Source organism: Ptychodera flava, chromosome 4 (assembly GCF_041260155.1).
Source record: "Ptychodera flava strain L36383 chromosome 4, AS_Pfla_20210202, whole genome shotgun sequence".
Taxonomy (NCBI): domain Eukaryota; kingdom Metazoa; phylum Hemichordata; class Enteropneusta; family Ptychoderidae; genus Ptychodera; species Ptychodera flava.
This window is the reverse complement of record NC_091931.1, coordinates 38066125-38085364: the sequence shown is the minus strand read 5'-3', so window position 1 is coordinate 38085364 and position 19240 is coordinate 38066125. Positions and strand designations below refer to the sequence as shown.

At 37.0% G+C, this 19240-nt stretch overlaps 2 protein-coding genes across 2 annotated transcripts in view; both read right to left on the bottom strand.

Moving 5' to 3' along the window:
• Positions 1–19240, bottom strand: part of LOC139131680 (ribonucleoside-diphosphate reductase large subunit-like) — a 296454-nt gene that overhangs the window by 25563 nt on the left and 251651 nt on the right. The gene's annotated exons all lie outside the window — the stretch shown is intronic.
• Positions 344–8688, bottom strand: LOC139131679 (epidermal retinol dehydrogenase 2-like). Its single transcript, XM_070697847.1, has 4 exons — positions 8006–8688; positions 5080–5324; positions 3008–3127; positions 344–2001 (listed from the first exon to the last, which is right to left on the bottom strand). The coding sequence occupies exons 1-4, from the start codon at positions 8537–8539 to the stop codon at positions 1905–1907; spliced, it is 996 nt and encodes a 331-aa protein (XP_070553948.1). The 5' UTR covers positions 8540–8688; the 3' UTR covers positions 344–1904.

Here is a 19240-nt window from a genome sequence, read left to right as displayed (position 1 = left end):
TGAAGCTGGCCAAATGAAGTCTTTGCCCTTGATTGCTATTGTCTGTCCAACTCAAGTTGAACACTATGGTGCCCCGCAGAGCAGTGAGTGTGAAAACCACGCGTTGCATCTCCAGCGCATAATTATCACATTCTGTGCAGAAACCATGAAAAGTTGCTTTTCATAGTAACGGCAGTAGCTATTAAGTTTGATTCTTGTCAAATCTTGTTACATTTAAGTGTGAAAATATCCAATTTTGTGTTTATTCAATTCAGATGAACACAGATGTTGTTAGCTTAGTCATTTCCTATAGGTCATGTTTCTCAGAACCACTGACAGATGCCAGAAATTAAAACTCCAAGTATTGTGATGTTTTAGAAATGATTTTATTTCTGGTTTAGAAACAAACAAAGACTTTACAAACAAAGACTCATCAAAATATTTTGACACTACAGAAAGTATACAAAATAAGTATAATTTCTACAAGTGCATAGAAATATACAAATTCAAAACTTTACAATTCAGATTTTACAAAGATAGTGTCAATGACACTAAGGTTCCCATTAGTCATTGAGATGTATGAAATTATTTGTGACCGGTATGTTTACTCAACAAAGTGGGACTCATATTGGTCAGAATTTTAACAGAACCTCAGCTCTAATAGGAGGCAACTTTTTTAACCTTTTAATTCTGTGCCAAGTCAAAGTTTGTGCACAGCTGGTTTTCTAACATAAGAAAAAGTGACTTAGCAGTTGATAGAGCTCTGCTGTGTTAAAGTACTATAGAGTAATTGTTTGTGACACAAATGTGTTGATGAAGAAGGTTGAAATCTTTGATACAAATTTTTTGACATAATGGCAAATATTGCCTGACAAAATTACAGATTTCATCATAATTTCAATACATCACATCAAGGAGCATGTATATAAAATATCAAAGCTATCAGACGTGATTTTTGAGGGGGAAAAAATTGACCAAAATTGCAAAATTTGCCCTAAAAATACAAATATTCAAATCTAACCACAATTTGAACAACCTAACTGAAGTAAGCCCAAGTTTCAAATCAATTGCACCAGCAATTTAAAAGAAGAAAGTTTTTTGACCAAAAACAAAATTCCAGGACAGGGTGAGAAAAATGGAACTATATCTTGCGGAATAAAAGTCACAAAAATTGACAAGTTTATTTTGTGAGAAAAATTCATTTCTGCTTGACAATTAAATGTAAATGTATATAAATGGTTTTGTGGATATTTAGGACTTAGATGAAAAAAATGAAGTGAAATCACAGCATTTCGTGGACTTGAAAGAGTGGGGTTGACTTTCAGTTTTGTGACAGTCAGTTCCAAGGCTGGTTTAACGTAAAAACCCTATCAATTTGACCAGAAAAAAATATTATGATTTTAAATTGTTGAGTTATTATTTCCACCTCTATGAATATCGGTCACTCGGCGGCACATGGTGAACGCCAAGTATTTTCACTATTAAAGTAAGGTAAGCATAGAAAATCAACAAAACAAAAATAATATTAAATGGTTGAATTGTGAGGGATTTCAATTTTTTGACTGCTCATAAGTAATATGCTTACCATCTTGGATGATTGAAACATATAAAGGTGACTTTCCTGAAGTCCCAAATTAGACATTCTGTGCTGTACATTGAATTTTTCTGTGTATTTTATTGTAATAAAATTGTCAAAACAGTTAACAAAATTACATTTTGAGAAAAAAAAAGGGGGTGGAATTAATAGACTGGTTGAATTGATAGGGTTTTTACGGTAATTAGCTAAAAACAATTTTTGACAAAAAAAGGAACATTGCGAGAGAAGCGTACAAAAGAACCCTTTGTACTTTATATGTTAACCAAGCTCAGCCTGTGGTTAGTCAATTGTTCATCCAGTCTTGTTGTCTGCGCTGTCAATGCTTGTCCTAAGAGTCCTTCTTTTGTCTACCTACAAAGCTGTCCATCAGATCTAAGCTGTCGCTGTATTTTGCTATATGTATCATTGCATCAACTGGCATCCATCTGAATCAAGAAGAGTACACAGAGTCAAAAATCAGAAAAATCACCTTATACAAGTAAAACTAACACAACACACCTAATATGTGGTCTGCCAAATCACAGTAATTGAGAAAAGAATGTTAGGCCAAAAAAAATAATAGGTTTGTTTCTGGTCATCGGACATGTGGCAAAAATGATGCGTTGACGCGAATTTTTTTTCAATTTTTTTTTTAATTTTTGGTGGAATTTGGTACATTTTCCCTTATTTCCATAGGGGCAAATGAAAAACAGGAAAAAAAAGAGTTGACGCGCACACTCTGAAGCGATGCGTGTGCTGACCAGAAACAAATCAATTTTTTTTGGCCTTAGCAACTTCACTTTAATACTCAGGACCTAAAAACACTGCCAACTATAAATTGGAAAGTAGACACACCTCCAAATGCTGATTTACTCGATGTCTTAAATCGTAGGAATATTGTAAAGCAAAGAAGACCAATTCTTCAGATGATACCCTCACGTTTTGAAGTTTTGGAATTTTCGATTTCCATGAATTTCTTACTCCAGGGACCATACACTGAAGTTACTTAAAATTCACCGATTTTCAAGGACATTTTGAGGTCAACAGAACTAATTTACAGATATCATTTTTATGATATATCATTTTGTACATCATTTCACTGGTGATCTTTAAAAATTTCATTTCCGACCATTTCATGATTCAAAAATTCTGGTAGGCTTATCATCGTTCCAGGACTTTCCAGGATAGAATTTCATTTTTCAGGAAATTTAAAGGACTTTCAAGGAAGCTGTAAAATTGTGGACTTTTCCAGGTTTTTTTTCTATTCAATTCAATTAATTACATACCCTCATTGCACTGCAAAATTTTTATCTTATGTTGAGACATGTTATTATCCCCGTGGGTGTGTGAGGATATGGGAGGATTTCTCGACTACCAGTATTTACTGACGTTTAGAATACCATGTCTTTGTTTGCATCAATAGTGATTTTGAAAAAAATGTTAGGAACTTACGATTTCAAGTAGGAAAAAAGGTAGGCTATTTTTGGTAGACACAGCTGTTTCTGATTGGTCAACACAGCTTCCACCACTTTATCAGCAACATATTGTGGTTCCAATGTAGGTATTCCCGGACTGAAAGAAAGTATGCAATCGGTTAAGGTAGAATGCGCCTTGGGGACAGGTATCAGGGTCCTGAAATTTTTACAATTCTTTTTTAATATTCACCGATATGTTTCTCTAAATATGTAGAGTGACCGCTGATCTTATCCTTGATTTGGTAAGAGAAAAGTTGAAAGTTTCCATTGAGGAATGTTTGAGCAAAAGTGTCGTTTCTCACTTTCAAGGTGCATGCTGCCTTAATTAGGAAAGACACATGTGAAAATGGATATATATCTGGTAATTGTAAACAGCAAGTATGATGCAACTTCGAGGCAGTGGATACTTAAAACATGGGCACGAAAATAAAACTCATTACATTGTGGGTGGGGGGTTGTTGGTTGAACCTCTAATTCGATTGCCATGAGTAAATTTTATGCTAGCTATAATGATTACACAATAGAAACCACATGCATGACACTCTATGACTGTTCAGATTTTGTTTTGTAAGGTTTGGTAGCAGCTGAAACAAGCTATGTCATCCATTTCTTTGTGTTTGGGAGAAGATCAAATCACAATTTTGTGATTCATTTTTTGCATGTCTAAACTTTCGCTGATGTGGGGGGTGTTGTGTTTCAGGTCAAACAAATTCTGTATGCCATACATGAGGTTTAATTTATCTATGGTCTCTCAGAAGTTTGCTGTAACTACAACTTTGCTGTTACTACAACTTTTGATAAATCAAATATCACAAGAAATCTAAGGCATTGTAGTTTTTATTGGCAGTGTAGCAATTTTGTATCAAAATGGCAATTTTGTAATTTTTAAATAGAATAGTATCAAGCCCGATACGTAATTACCCAGTATATAGCTGTACCTCATCTCTTTATTTTTCCAGTCATATTGTAATTGGTTAACCCTTTGAGAGCTGTAATTGTTCCCACCAAAATTTCAGTGCAAAATTTTTACCAATTTCTATAAATTTGTCTGTAATTGTTTGATAATTTTGGACACAATAGACATCACATTTTATTGGCTAATGTGGGTTATCAAAATTTTGACAAAAATCTGAAAAAAATTGACTGGAGTATATTTTCTAAAGGTGACAAAAATTGACTTTGGCGCTCAAAGGTTTAATGAGGTTGTACTGGTTAACTATCTATTTTGTTCATTTGCATCTCAGTCATTTCAGAATTTTTTTTTGCATTCAGACAAACCTGTCAATTAGAAAAATCTTTGGCAAATTTTTAACACAGAGTGACTACTTGGAATATTTCAAAAGTTGTCATGATTTATTTGACTTACATATCACTCATTTGGTCAATTTGACTTTATTAATCTTCAATTTGCATCAAAGCATGAATGTTTCTACTAAATTTGAAATTCCTAAGACCACACTGTACATGTAGCTTGTGAGCTTTAAATTTTTGACAATTTTTCATATTTATTCTGCTCATTTGTGTATCAGTCATTTCATCAACTCTGATTTGAACAAACAATTGCATCTAAATGCCACTATAAGAACATTTCTATATAACTATTAACCCTTTGAGTGCCAAAGTCAATTTTTGTCGCCTTTACATGTAATATTATACCCCAGTCAATTTTTTCAGATTTTTGCCAAAATTTTGCTAAAAAACTGTAGTCGATGAAATGTGAAGTCAATTTGGTCCAAAATTATCAAGAAAAAAAATACAGAAAAATTCATAAAAGTTTTGTGAAATGTTGCAGAAAAATTTTGGTTGGAAGAGTTACAGCACTAAAAGACATTACAATATCATTACAATATCACGTTTAGGGTTTTGAAATGTTGGAGGTGCGTGAATATGTTGGCAAATTTAATTTTTCACACACACCATACAAAGTTCAAAGAGGGGCAGATAGGATAATCTGAGCTTTAATCATCTCTTGAGGGAGACTGCATGTGATGACTGGACAATTAAATGCTCAAGATTTGTTTTATTGCAGAAATATATTCTGATACGTACGCATCTTTCATGCCATCAAACATTCCAGTGTTAATTTTGATTGGTTGAACCAGCGTAGTGTGCACGCCATTGACATTGTCAGCCACCAGCTCCAGCATCAGCGATTCATGGAGACCAACAGCGGCAAATTTGCTGGCGCAGTACTCCACCAAGCCAACTGCACCAATAGACCCTGCCATGCTTGCAATGGTCACCAGGTGACCGTGATTGTTGGCTATCATCGATGGCAAGAACGCTTTCACAGTCTGTGGAAAAAGAGTGACAAAAAGAAGAATTGCTAGCTGTCAGTCACCTCAGTGAAATCACTGGCTCAAACTCATCGCTGTGCTTTGAAGTTGATGGACCTGGCCCTCTTCATTATGCCATTTCAGTAGAATTTACAGGACATTTACATCACATTTGTGGCAATAAAAGTGTAATACAAATATAAGTTCATAGAGTCATACAGAATAATAATAGTAGCTTGAATAATAAATATTACAGGGTATTTCTTTTATATAAAGTTGAAATGTAATCTTCAAGTTGTTCATTAAAAGACAACTATATTTTGTTAGTAGAGAAATAAGCTGATTTTCATTTGACAGTTGTAACAATCGGGAGATTAATTTTACTGAAAAAGTTTTTTCTTTGAACTTTGTATTTCTGACAGACTAATAAAAAGTGCATTTCATCTTCAATATGGTTAGTATTAGGAATGAGAGATGAGTCACATATAAATAGTCAGTGATAGACACTGGTACAGGTTGATTTATTCAAACATTACATACTTCATTATTATAATTAATGCAACTTAAATCAACAGGACCAAGAATGCCTAGGGATTGGCATGCAGCAGTTCTGTGGAGATGACCCCTGATGAGAGTGCGATCAAATTATGCCATGCGCACCACAGCATCACTTGCTAATTCACACAACTATTAAAGTTTGTTAGTAATGGGAAAATCTATTGAAGCACAGAATGGGTCACTGAAACCCATCACACATCATGTGACATATTACCTTTATCTATCATGTACTTTGACCTTCTGTGGTAGGGCCATGTTGTGGAGCCCCAGCCAGGGCAAAGTATTAATGTGTAAAACTCCCTCATAAATATATGTGAAGTGCAGTCGTAAGTTATAGTATAAGTAACTACTGTATTGGACAGAACTTTCAAGACCACTTGCTGACTGATATAAACCCTTACATTAATTCACCAAACCCATAAACTGGGTGTCAAATGTAGTGATAGAAATTTCAAACCTCATTTACTTTTTCAACAGCGAAAGAACAACATGAATGACAGTGTATTTCATGGTATCAGATACTATCTCAATTACATTTGTTTTCCTTTGTGTACATGTATATCTTATGTTATTTTGTCAGCCTCAATACCTTGTAGGAAAGCATCAGAATTATTAAGAAATGGCTCAATATCATAATTAATTAGGGCTCCTTAATCTTACCAAAAGGATTAATGTGCAGAATCATGATATCAACCAGCAAACATACTTTTGGTTAATATTTCATGCCAAGATATTGCCTTTCACAGTGTACATTTTGATTGCTTGCATAGATCTTACAAAAATGAAAAAGTTTGGGGATTGTTGTTTTTCTCGCCAGTTCCCGCACAAATTGAAATCCTGCAGATGAACACTGGCAAGTTCTTTCATTTTGTACACTGACTGAGGTGCTTGTAAACAAACTTAATTGTGCTATAAATATAATGTGAACAGGGCAAGAAAAAGTGCCTGTAGTATGCAAAGGTGCTCGCAGCATAGCTGTGGGTCCAAAGCTGTCAGGTGTTTTCAGACGGGATTCATGCCTTTTACAGGATGGTCAAAACCAGCCCGTAAAAGGAGGGAATCCCATCTGAAAACACCACAGCTATGGACCCACAGCTACTTGCAGCATTGCTTGCTTTTATTTCCATTTTCAAGCACGCCCACCTCGCCAAGATATGTTCAGCTGCCCTTGAGCCCATTCAGTTTCTCTTTATATGCGAGGGAAGCTTTTTGTATCAGCCGCATTGTGAATCTCATCCCCCGAAAAGCATGCTGGTATATACTGTGGCAGTTCTCAGCCATCACCAAACTGTGATTTTTTTTTTGTGGAATTTTTTTCCTTGTGACACTACAGCCAAGGGTTGCCCTTCGACTGTATGTAACTCTATGGGAACTGAAAAGAATGCTGGTCTACTATGACAACTGTCAGCCATGTCATTTCGTTTTCATTTTACTTTGAATTTACTTTTATTTTCATTTTGAATATTTATTTTCATTTCTAATTTGAAGTTTTTCATTTAACTTTCTTTTTATTTCACTTGGAATTTTTGCTATTTAATTTTGCGACAGTTTATTTGATTTTCATTTAAATTATTTTATTTTTCGTTTCTTACATCGTGAAAAATTGTTTCAAATGAAATGTTCCTGCTTTTTTTAATCAAAATAAAATCACAAAACAAACGATTTTTGTTTCCAATCTCTATAGTTTGATTTTTCCTTTTCAAAAACACAACAAAATGATTTTCTAAAATTTATTTTGTCTTATTTGCAATCGTTTTTCGTTTTTTTTTCACTATTACTTTATTCATGGAGGTAGTAGGAGCTCCTACTACCTCCATGCTTTATTTAACGTGAATTTCTTCGTTAAAAAATCACTTATTAAAATAAGATTTAGCATAAAACAAAATACAGTAAGAATTTATGCATTTTTATCGGTGGCAGCTCCAGGCCAGCATACCTGTTGAAAGATGGAGTTGTACTTGGAAAAACAAAAGCAATGGTGTTGTATGTAGCTGTGATATCGCAGCGGTACTTGTGGCATGGCGTGTATTGAACGCGCTCGGGTCATTGGGGACTATGGCGATGACCCCAATGACCCGAGCGCGTTCAATACACGCCACAAGTACCGCTGCGATATCACAGCTATGTTGTATGTTGCCTACCCAAAATATAGCCATTGTGTTAACGTCCATGGTTCTTTCTATCAACTCATCCGGACAATCCAATAGTCTTTTCCCAGCTACGACACCAGCATTGTTGACAAGAATAGCAACGTCACCAACTTCTTCCTTCACCTTCTCAGCGACGCTATAGACCATGTCCTTTTTCCTGACATCACACTCATAACAGTGTGCAGTCCCACCAACAGCGGCGATCATTTCAGCTGTCCCCTGCATGCCCGCCTTATCGATGTCCCAGAGAACTAACTTAGCGCCAAGCTTCGCAAAGTTGATGGCTATCAAGCGGCCAATGCCGCTACCTGCGCCCGTCACAAGGACGATATCGTTCGCCACAGACTTTTTGGCGCTAGGAAGGAAAAATTTGATGCAAGCCCAGATCGTGATGACCAGGGCACCGATATGCCCATATAGTTGTCTCAGTAGACCTGCCATGTTTTTCTCTTCGCTTGCTTGTCTTTTTCCAGGCCCTTCCGACGTCGTCCGCAGATCTCTACTTTCTGCACCACCACTGCGCATTCAAAGATACGATAATATCTAGGACTCAAGCTCAGTGACCAAAGGGAACAGATGCAGATGTAATAGATTATAAGCTTATATGAGCAGAATTGCACAACGGACTTTGTACAGCTATACGCTGACACATCACAAACGGTGACCCGTAAATGACCTGTTCTTCGTGTTATGTAAATAGGGTACCTATTATGCACCCCATCAATGTTTTCCACAATGTTTTTCAGCTTGAAGTTGACGAGAAAATAGATACGTCTGGTCCTGCAAACCATTATTGTGTATTTGTGGTCGGTCACATGGTTCAGCTCGACAAATGCGACGAATAGGGAATGGTAATATATATATATATATATATATATATATATATATATATATATATATATATTATTTCACTTTTCATTCACCACTTTTCATTTTTCATTCACCACTATATATATATATATTATTATATATATTATTATAATATATATATATAACACGCCACATGCTCATTCGTGTCGCGATTCGCCAGAATACGTCACATGACGAGAAAATAGATACGTCTAGTCCCAAAAAGTGACATCAGTGGATATTTTTCTAAAAACTATGTTCCTAGGGAAGTAGTTTTGACCAAATTTGGAAAAGTGCCCGGTCACGTGACCATAGTGTTGTCTGCAGCTTTCAAACAATGGCGGGTAACCAGAACGTGAGGTGCATCTGGGATGAACGACGAGCCTCTCTCTAAAACAGATAGATTTTCTATTCCAACAGCGTAGGAACTTGAATAGCTCATCGACGAAAAAGATTCAAGTGCAACCAAGAATGTTGCTCGGTATGCTTAGAATATTTTTTTTTTTTTGAAGAAAGTGGTATTAGGCCTATGTACTTCTGTAACTTGAACCGCTATGGAAATATCGCCAAGGAAACTTATGATGGATTGCTGCGGTGCAAAATATCAAAGCACATCGAAACCTATAAAATAATACAACATGAGCGTGTGGTGTTTTATAAAACACCTATAACCGGGTCTTTATTCGGGCTATAGTGCCCGTTTATTACCTTTCGTGGCCGTTTCTGCTAACGCACGGCCCCTAGGGGTAATAGACGGAAAATATATATATATATATATATATATATATATATATATATATATATATATATATATATATATATATATATATATATATATATATATATATATATTAGCTCAGTTGGTAGAGCATCCGTAATGTCTACGGGGGGTGTGGGTTCGAGTCCCGCATGGCTCACTTTTCATTCACCACTGTATTTATATTAATAATATATATATATATATATAGTTAGTTAGTTAGTTAGTTAGTTTTGGTATATATTAAACATTCAGTCATTCTGTGATTCTGTGTTTAGTGTGACATGGGTGACAAGACGGTTGTTAGATAGGAATTTCAAAGTGTCAATTTTAAAGTTTGAATATAGATTTTGAATGCTATACATAACCAGATGTCTAGAACTGTTGTGCATAAATGGATGTCAATTACTCTTATCAAAGAGAGAACGGCAGTAAATCAAAAAAACTTCAGTTGGTAATTAGACTGTTGCCAGTCATCCAATTCATCTTCTGAGAAGCCATAGAGAGCTATTTTTATAAGTTGCAGCCAAATCTGATGTGCACAGTGTCTTAGAAAACCCTTTCACTAATTTTCACAATAAATGCACTTTCGACTCCAATTTGCAAACATCCAGATATCTCTGATATATATCTCTGTATTAAAACTGTGACTGAATGATACAATTTGTGGCCAGCATGCTGCTTTGCAGAACCAACCATAGGGGATTCAATCTTTGATGATGACGATGATGATGATTAAATATTTAAAAATGAAGATAAATAAACTATATTTGGACTCAGTAAATTTGTTGTTATTGTTGTTGTTATTGTTGTTGTCGTTGTTGATACTATTTGCAGAAAAGAACAAAGTATGCGCTGCAAATTTCAACACAGCCTAACTATACATGTGCGTCGCAAATTCAATACAGCCTAACTATACATGTGCGTTGCAAATTCAATACAGCCTAACTATACATGTGCGTTGCTGCCTAACTATACATGTGCGTTGCAAATTCAATACAGCCTAACTATACATGTGCGTTGCTGCCTAACTATACATGTGCGTTGCAAATTCAATACAGCCTAACTATACATGTGCGTTGCTGCCTAACTATACATGTGCGTTGCAAAGGCTGCATTGAATTTGCAACGCACATGTATAGTTAGGCAGCAACGCACATGTATAGTTAGGCTGTATTGAATTTGCAACGCACATGTATAGTTAGGCAGCAACGCACATGTATAGTTAGGCTGTATTGAATTTGCAACGCACATGTATAGTTAGGCTGTATTGAATTTGCGACGCACATGTATAGTTAGGCTGTGTTGAAATTTGCAGCGCATACTTTGTTCTTTTCTGCAAATAGTATCAACAACGACAACAACAATAACAACAACAATAACAACAACAAATTTACTGAGTCCAAATATATGTTTATTTATCTTCATTTTTAAATATTTAATCATCATCATCGTCATCATCGGAGATTGAATACCTATGAACCAACTTCTAATATGCAAACATCCAGATGTCTCTGATATATATGGCTGATACAGTAAAGTTACGCGCCCAAAGGGCGAGCCGAAAACGCAACTGAATGACAAAATTCGTAGCTGGTACGATGGATTTTAGGCAAGTATGAGCCTGTAATGTAATTTCAAAAAAATCCAAAAAAAGGGTGACACCCCCTGTGAATACACTGCCCCCAGGTCGAAGAAACTGACCAGTCCGTCGAGTAACCGTGATTGTAGTGTCCGATAGATTTGAATCCGTCACTTGGCTAGCCACATTTACACACCCCTAATCCCAATACAAATGCGGGTATAGGTGTACGAGTCATGATGGAAAACAATCCGTTCATTTGAAATCCAAACATTACCAATATCCAAAGTTCAGATGTACACATGATTACAAATTGTAAAACTGAATACGTCAAAGCACTGTATTTCGACCCGCCGTTTTCAATTGTTATTTATCATTTTAACGTCATAGTTCGAATATAAAGCATAGTAGAAACGCCCGCTGTAATATCAACTTTTTTTCAAATTTGCCCGCCCGCTGAATTATGATGCCCACTAGCCCTATGGTCTTCCCGCTCCCCACATCACTTGAAGCTTCTCGCTTCCCCCTCCCCACGACTGAAATCCCCCATTACCCACCACGTACATATTTCCACATGTACATTTCATTCACGCAACTATACTTCCAGGGGTTTCATTAAGTTTTGAAGGAGGGGCCAGAATGGAAAAGTAGGCGGCTTGCAGATGCCATGACCACAAAGCGGTCGTCGTCGGGGGAGGGTCCGGGAGGGGGTGTTCCCCCTCCCGGCCGAAGGCCGGAAACCCTGAAAAATGAGCTAAAATTCACTTTTTACAGCTCACAGTCACTTGAATTTCTAGTATTTTCAGGAGAATTGTCAGCAGTGTTCCAGGGCAATAAGTGTTCATATCATAAAAGCCATTTTCCTGGGAGATTAGGCCTAAATATGATAATTCATAATTAAAAATGATAAAATGTGGTAATGTTGACGATATTTTGAACAAAGAAAACTAAAGTCTTTAGAGCCTCTATGCTTTTAGGAGGTAAACTATAATATTCACTATTATTAATGATATAAATTTGATATGTAGATGATATTATACAGTGTTACATCTACACGGGGATAGGGGATTCCCCCGGGATTCCCCTCTGTTGAAATGTTAACGTTGGCACCCCCAATTAATTTGTCAAGGGGGACCACTTCCCCCCCTATGAAATGGTGCCAGTCACACCTTAGAGGTACAAGTAGAACACACGAACTGGTGAAATTCTCCGGAAATTTTCTGGTAAAGGGGGAAGATCCCCCTTGTTGATGCCATCCTTGATGAAACACTCATATTTTAAGCACAGTAAATGAGCTCGAGAAACTTTTCATTAACGTATAATGTTATGCTTAAAATTAAGAGCCCTCATGTTTGGTATAAAAATCTGTAGATGAAGAATTTTATACCACTCGGGAGGCAAATAGGATTATTCATATAACAATAATGATAAAAAAGACAATCATTACCATATTTCGCAAATAGAATCAAAGACCCTCAAGTTTATTTGACTATATGGGTTTGCAGAGTAAGAACCTTGATATAGGATATGAAAATTTGTACGTTCAGAAGCTCACATTTGTATTTAACCTGACGATCGTTTTTGAAGTGAATTTAGAGGTCTGATCGCACTTTAACCTCTCTGGGCGACGTTCTTATTGGCGTCGATAGACCGAAAAGCAGTACATATCATACAACCAGCTGGTTATATACCTTCAATTTACGCCTACCGCAGTGCAACGCACGTCGGCTTACTAAAATTCGAACTGTAATCGGGAAGTTTTTTCGTGAGAAAAAATCAGGTCATTGCCTTCGAAACCAGTTTAAATCCACGTAATTATCCTTCTCTTGTTTCTCGGCGCACTTCAAAACCAAAGATCGTACAGCGAAGCTTGACCTTGTGATCGCTTCTGTCTTCATTTGTTCATCGACCATTTTGAGTTGCTAACGACGGCTGACAGGTGTAGTATGCACAATTTCATTGGCGTATATAAAGGTCACCACATAGGAATCAGCAATTCAGATAGCCAATAGAATCATCCGTTCAATTCCGAGTTTTATTGAGGCAGTATACGCAAGACCATGCTGCATCGTAGTACAAGGCGATCGCAGTAGTCGCTCGTCTTCTAAATTTGTTTCACATAAAAGCCGTTGAAAAGTTTGATTACACAGCTTATAAAACTTGTCCGTATCATTTCAGAAGGTAAAAAATATTTTAGCTATGAAAGAGTTAAAATTTTCCGAAAAAGTAGCCGGCGAAATCGTGAGAGTAACCGGTCAATTTCACCGGCTGCCGGCTCTTAATGAAACCCCTGACTTCATTTCCATAATTGCATCACAATCTATGAATGCAAGTTACAAAGGCTGTTATTCTTATGAGGTAACACGACCTCACGTTATAAACTCTCACTGTGTATTACAAAAGTGAATACAACAGAAAATATATCAGTGAATAAATAAATAAATAGTTAAATAAATATATAAGTCAGCAAGTCAATAAATAAATGCTGTTACAAAAAAACTACACAATTCTAAGGAGAAATTTGTTCTCTGTTTGAAAGGGGAATGAATGTGAATAGGAGCTGGAAAATAGCTAATGGAAAGCTATTGAGTGTCTAGCTCCTGGTGCGTGGTAACTGAGAATTAAATAAACAAATTAAAAAATCTAAATTATACAAGGACAGAGGGTAGAATGAGAAAAAGACAACCATTCGTGGTTTGAAATCAAAGATTTAAGAGCTTGTTTAAACTGATGTCTATATTTTATTTTTTTTTATTGTAGCTGATAAACTGTTCCAAAATTTGGCTCCGTGGTAACTAAATGAAACCTGGCCTAGACGCAGTGTTCTTTTTGGTACAATTAAGTGGGAACTGGTTGATCTGGTATAATACTGACGACTGATGTAGGAAAAGTAGTCTGAGAAATTGTGGGCGAGTCTGCCATACAAAAGATCATGAATAAAAATTCCTGTCTAAAAAAACGAAATTGTTGGTAAATGTTCAACATATTTGATTCTCTGAAAAGGGGTGCACTTGCATGGACTTGCGGGGGGGGGGGATTTGAACGTGATGACTCTAACAAGTTTTTATTAACAGCTTATAAACAGGAAGTAGTGTGGAAGGATAGACTTACTGTTAGACTGACTCTCCCTCGTCCCTTGGCATTTGTCGGGCACATGCAGGAATTACTTACTCTTGGACATCGTGTTTACCATGTCATCTTCGTGTGCAATCCGCTCGAGTATTGTGCTTTAATTTAACCTTTGGACATCGTTGCCCTCTAGGTTCAGTTCTATCAACCACGGCATTCCCCTCCCTCTGCTTACTTTCCCTTACCCACTGCAAGAAATTTTTCCCACCCACAGTGAAAACAGAAATGTCTTCCCTGCCCACTGAAAATACCGACTTTTTCTCCCCGCTCGCTGATTAGTGTTTAAATTTAGCCGCTCGCTGAACTTGAAAAACCTCGCATGAACACCGTTTTGCACGAACAGCTTCGCTGGCGTCACCTGGTTTATATCACAAAACTCCTTTCTCGAGGGTCTATGTTTATATTTACGTTCTCGCCGTCTACTTAATGAGTTTTGTCGTAATCATCACAATGTCGTCATCGCCGCCGTCGCCGTCATCATCACCATCCCCTACCGCCACCAAAATTTTAGTCATTTAAATTTGTTGATTTATTTATTTACGAAATTCTTTATTTGTAAATTTATTCATTCGCCCCCTAGCGATCAGACGGACCACAGATCAGAACTTGTCATATTGATTAACTTGACATATGGCAGTGAATTAGTTTTTGAATATAGTCTTTGAATACACACTTCTCAGTCTTGTACAGAGTCTTCCGCGAAAGTTTCAAGAAAAAAACATGATCACGATGATTATTTCCGCATTTTCCACTTGCAAGTCACTTGCAAGTCAATAGAATCTGCTCAACGAGATCAGTAATTAGTCACAGTCTTGCATCCAGTCTTCCCGTCGTGGACACAGTCAGACCCTCAAATATATTATACTTAATCAACATATTATATTTCCACCCTGGCAGCATTGATTTGGCTATTGAAGAGGCCCTGTTGATGCGCTCCGCCCCCGCGCAAAGTTATTTTTTCCCTTGCTGGGTTCATGCTAACTGGATCACGAAAGAACAGCGATGAACCAGATGATATGACTTCAGCATGCAGTGAATCGAGCAACAACTGTCTAAAATTACCTCCTTAGAGGGTAAGTAGGGGAATCCTGCTCGTAGCACAGTTTCCATGACTTCTAGATGACAGATAATCGCGTAATAGAGTGCTGACGGAGATGAATTTTCTTCTAGAGTTGAAGGCTATAACCAATGTCGTTTCCTTTATACTTGCGTATGCTATGAGAAAAATTACTGTGTTTTAGAGGGAGTAAACACTATATTAATTTGTTTTATGCAGCTCACATTGCTTTAGGGCAAATTTGAGTTTTCAAAAGAGGTAGGGAGCTTATTACGACTGAGAATTGTTACCTTTCAGTGTACGCTTCTAAAACACTCTTTCACAACTGACCTTCAAGTGTATGAAGAGTTGTCGGTCGACCAAAGCAATCAAGATAAACAGTGATATATCTTGAAGCACCAAGAAAGATGGTCGAGTAATTTTCGTGTCGTGTTTTATTGTAGTAAAGAAACAATTTTACCATTGTATCCCGAAAGCTTACTGTTTGAATATTTTATTTTTCAAAAATTGACTCCCCTGCACTGGGCCTTGAAAGAACATTCCAGGAAAAAAGGACAATATTAAAATAAAATTTTCTAGCGTTTCTCCATGCCAGTCAATGAAAGTGACTGACATTGCACGACCCGTGGGTAGTCCAATACCGTTACCTCTACCGCCACTTCATCATAGATTGCCGTAAATGTTGAACGTGGATGATATTTTAGGCCAATAAGAAAGTGACCATGGAAATGAGACCTGAATGCACGAGTAAGCGACTGACTGGCGACACTCGATGTTAATGTTCTCAGGCCCTCCCGAGACTAGTATTGTGCTCTGAACGCTGTCGAAGGAAAACACAGCGTGATCACAGTGTGCCCCAAAAAGGTCTCCCACAACACAAGATCGACAGATGTTTACTGGTATAGAAAATATTGCCTGCCCAGTTGATTCGAGTCTTTCACAAGGAAATGTACTTAGATAACTAACCACTCAAGTCAGAGAAAAAGATACCCTCTCAACTGTTTATCATCGATCGTTCCAGTTGGCTTCTTCCAGATCTAACGGCCTTAGGGAGCCTTCAGTAATTACGGGGGGGGGGGAATTCCGCTCACACCTAGTACTGTAAAATGTGACCCTCCCCTATCCTCCTGTCAAAAATGTGACCATCCCCCTTGTCTGACATTCTAAAACTTGAACCTGCCCCAACCACTGCAGTGCTCCCTCAAGAATAACTGAAACAGTATCAGCCAATTTACATAACAATTGGTTTAATTGTTATGTAAATAAAGGATGGAAATTACAGGGGAGGGCTGACATTTTGGGAGGGAAGGTCACAATTTATTAAGAAAGCAGCTTTGAAGGGACATAATATTTCATACATTTGAGGGAGGGTCACCATATTCTGTTCGAGCCCTGAACTATAAGAAGGCAAGATGTGGCTGATATAGTGCTTCATATAGTCTATCACGCAAATTATTGACAATTTTCCCCACAAAACAAGCTGTATCTGTACATTTATATATGTTTCAATATATATTTAAATGTACTTTGCTTAAAGTGGGAAGTGCATTTCTGTACAAGAAATTAGATTTTTGTATTTTATTGAAAATGTTGATTCACTATACATTGTAGTCTAAGAGAGAACTATGAAAATTGTTTTGCAATACAAAACTCGGTAAATCTTTGTATTTATGTACGCATACTTATTGATATCAATGTATTTGATTAGACTAGGGTGGTTACAAGTCCAGTGTGTGCAAGAATGTGATTTTTGAATTTCACCGAAATGTTGATTCGCTATACATTGTAGTCTATGAGAGATATAAAACTAACAATATCTGTGCATTTATATATAGACTGTTGATAATTTATATACACTTTGCTAGCACTGGCCCACCTTCTTTGCTTGTGAAACTTGTATGTATTTATATTAAAGAATTTCGTCGGTTATTTCCTATTTAGGAAATATCACGTGGACAATCGAAGGTTTGGCCGTAAAATTAGCTTCTGTTAAAAGTGACCCTCCCCACGATAGGTATATAAAAAGTTAACCTCCCCTTAGACAGGTTTCTAAAAAGTGACCCTCCCCAAATTCCCCGGCCCGCCCCCGGTAATTACTGAAGGCCCCCTTATCTTGCACTAATAGAAGTAGGTGTGTGGCACTTGAAAACATCGTGTTGACCGAACTACTTGTGAACGAATTCTACAGATAAAAGGTGTCAGTTTTCAATTTGTCGGCGCGTAAACGTTTTCTTGACAGTCCGTATTTAATTTAACACCTTTCTTCGTAATGGAAAACACCTTGTCAGTAGACGCCCATTCATTACTAAGGCTATAGCACTCGTTTATCACCTCAAGGGGCCATTCATTACCAGAAACACATCGATATACCCCTATTTCGTAGGCCGTCGCATTTTCAATCGGTGGGCTGAACCACGTGACTGACTACAAATACACAGTAATGGCTTGTTTACATGCCCGTTAATGGTCAGTGCGTCACCATGTATTTCTATATTTTGTATTCCATGCCCATCGAGCTTTCAGCATTACCTTAGGGTCCTACCTCAGATTTAAACAAATCATGTGTTTCCGTTCGTTAGCCCTCAGGGAAATAGGTCAGCCAGGAGCTTCATTTTCTGTTTTTACGTCAGAGCACGGTCCGTGGTCAGTGTGACCCATAAAAAACAGCGAAATTCGTACAAATTGTGCATAATTTTTGAAAATGAGAGGAAAAAGGTTGAGGGTCGGAGGATTTTAAATAGGATGGGTCGGGTTACCGAAAACATTTTTTTCATTTGGCCTCAGTATGACCAACATGTCTATGTAACCACGCGGTGAGCACTTCAATTTTGAAATTTTTCTATTTCATTTTTGGTTGTTTCATTGAAAATATAAACGTTTACTGGGAACTACTATGCAATCCTATCAAACTTTGAGTACAAACTTATTCATGCTTTGATGAGTCTAAGATTCAAATTCAGTTCAGTCAATTAATCGTGCACGCATATGGCCAAATCATTCAAAAGTCTACTTAGATATTGCAAAGCCAATCAAACTTTCACCGTTTCTGGGTCTGACTTTGAGTAAGGCACTTCGGAAGACAGAAATCTTTTTCACCAATGTTTACACCCCTCGATGATTAGCGTATTGACTTGTCGGCGAAACGTCAGCTGCAACATGTATCACTTGCTTGCAAATCAGCAAAATAAGTTTAATATACTAATAAGCGCAGACGTTAGTATTGTGGTTAAACTTCAGTATTTGAAGTGCAAACATTGTAATGTTGTGTGTATAATGTTTATATGTTGTGGATCAATGGTGTAGTAATGTTGGTTTAATCTATCTGCAAATGTTAGCTCACCTGCTTTTCATTATTGCAATACATTTGTTTTTACGGATAATTTGTAATATTGCAACTTTCAGCTATAGGGCACCTAACACCTTTGATAAATTTGAACAATTAAAAGATCAAATTCTCCTAACAGTTCATCCACAACATAAAAACGTTTTATACTCAACATATTAGCGTTTACGTTTATCATAAATGTATTGAGATTTTTATCCACAAAACATTGTTTTATAAACAATATATTGACGTTTGCGCTGAATATATTATAGAAATAACGGGCGACGCGCTGACCATAAACGTTTATTTATAGGCAAGGGCGAGAGGAAAACCAAGCCGAGTCCGTTAATTTGGCTTTCCTCGAGCCCACGCCCATAAATAAACGTTAATGGTCAGAGCGGAGTCTGTTATTTCCATTATATTACCAACGAACCGGAGAAAACCGTCAAAATTTGCGAAAATTTTCGGTGCGAACGACAACAGGGCCCAAGAACTGAGCAATACGCGACGCACTATCACATGCGCTG

What these genes read in the sequence shown, in the direction of transcription:
- LOC139131679 (XM_070697847.1), bottom strand. Translation starts at nt 8,539, where the DNA reads ATGCGCAGTGGTGGTGCAGAAAGTAGAGATCTGCGGACGACGTCGGAA. An exon ending in ACACAATGGCTATATTTTGG is followed by an intron (nt 5,325 to 8,005) that starts GTAGGCAACATA and finishes CTTTTTCCACAG; the next exon opens with ACTGTGAAAGCGTTCTTGCC. An exon ending in CTTTTTTCCTACTTGAAATC is followed by an intron (nt 2,002 to 3,007) that starts GTAAGTTCCTAA and finishes TTCTTGATTCAG; the next exon opens with ATGGATGCCAGTTGATGCAA.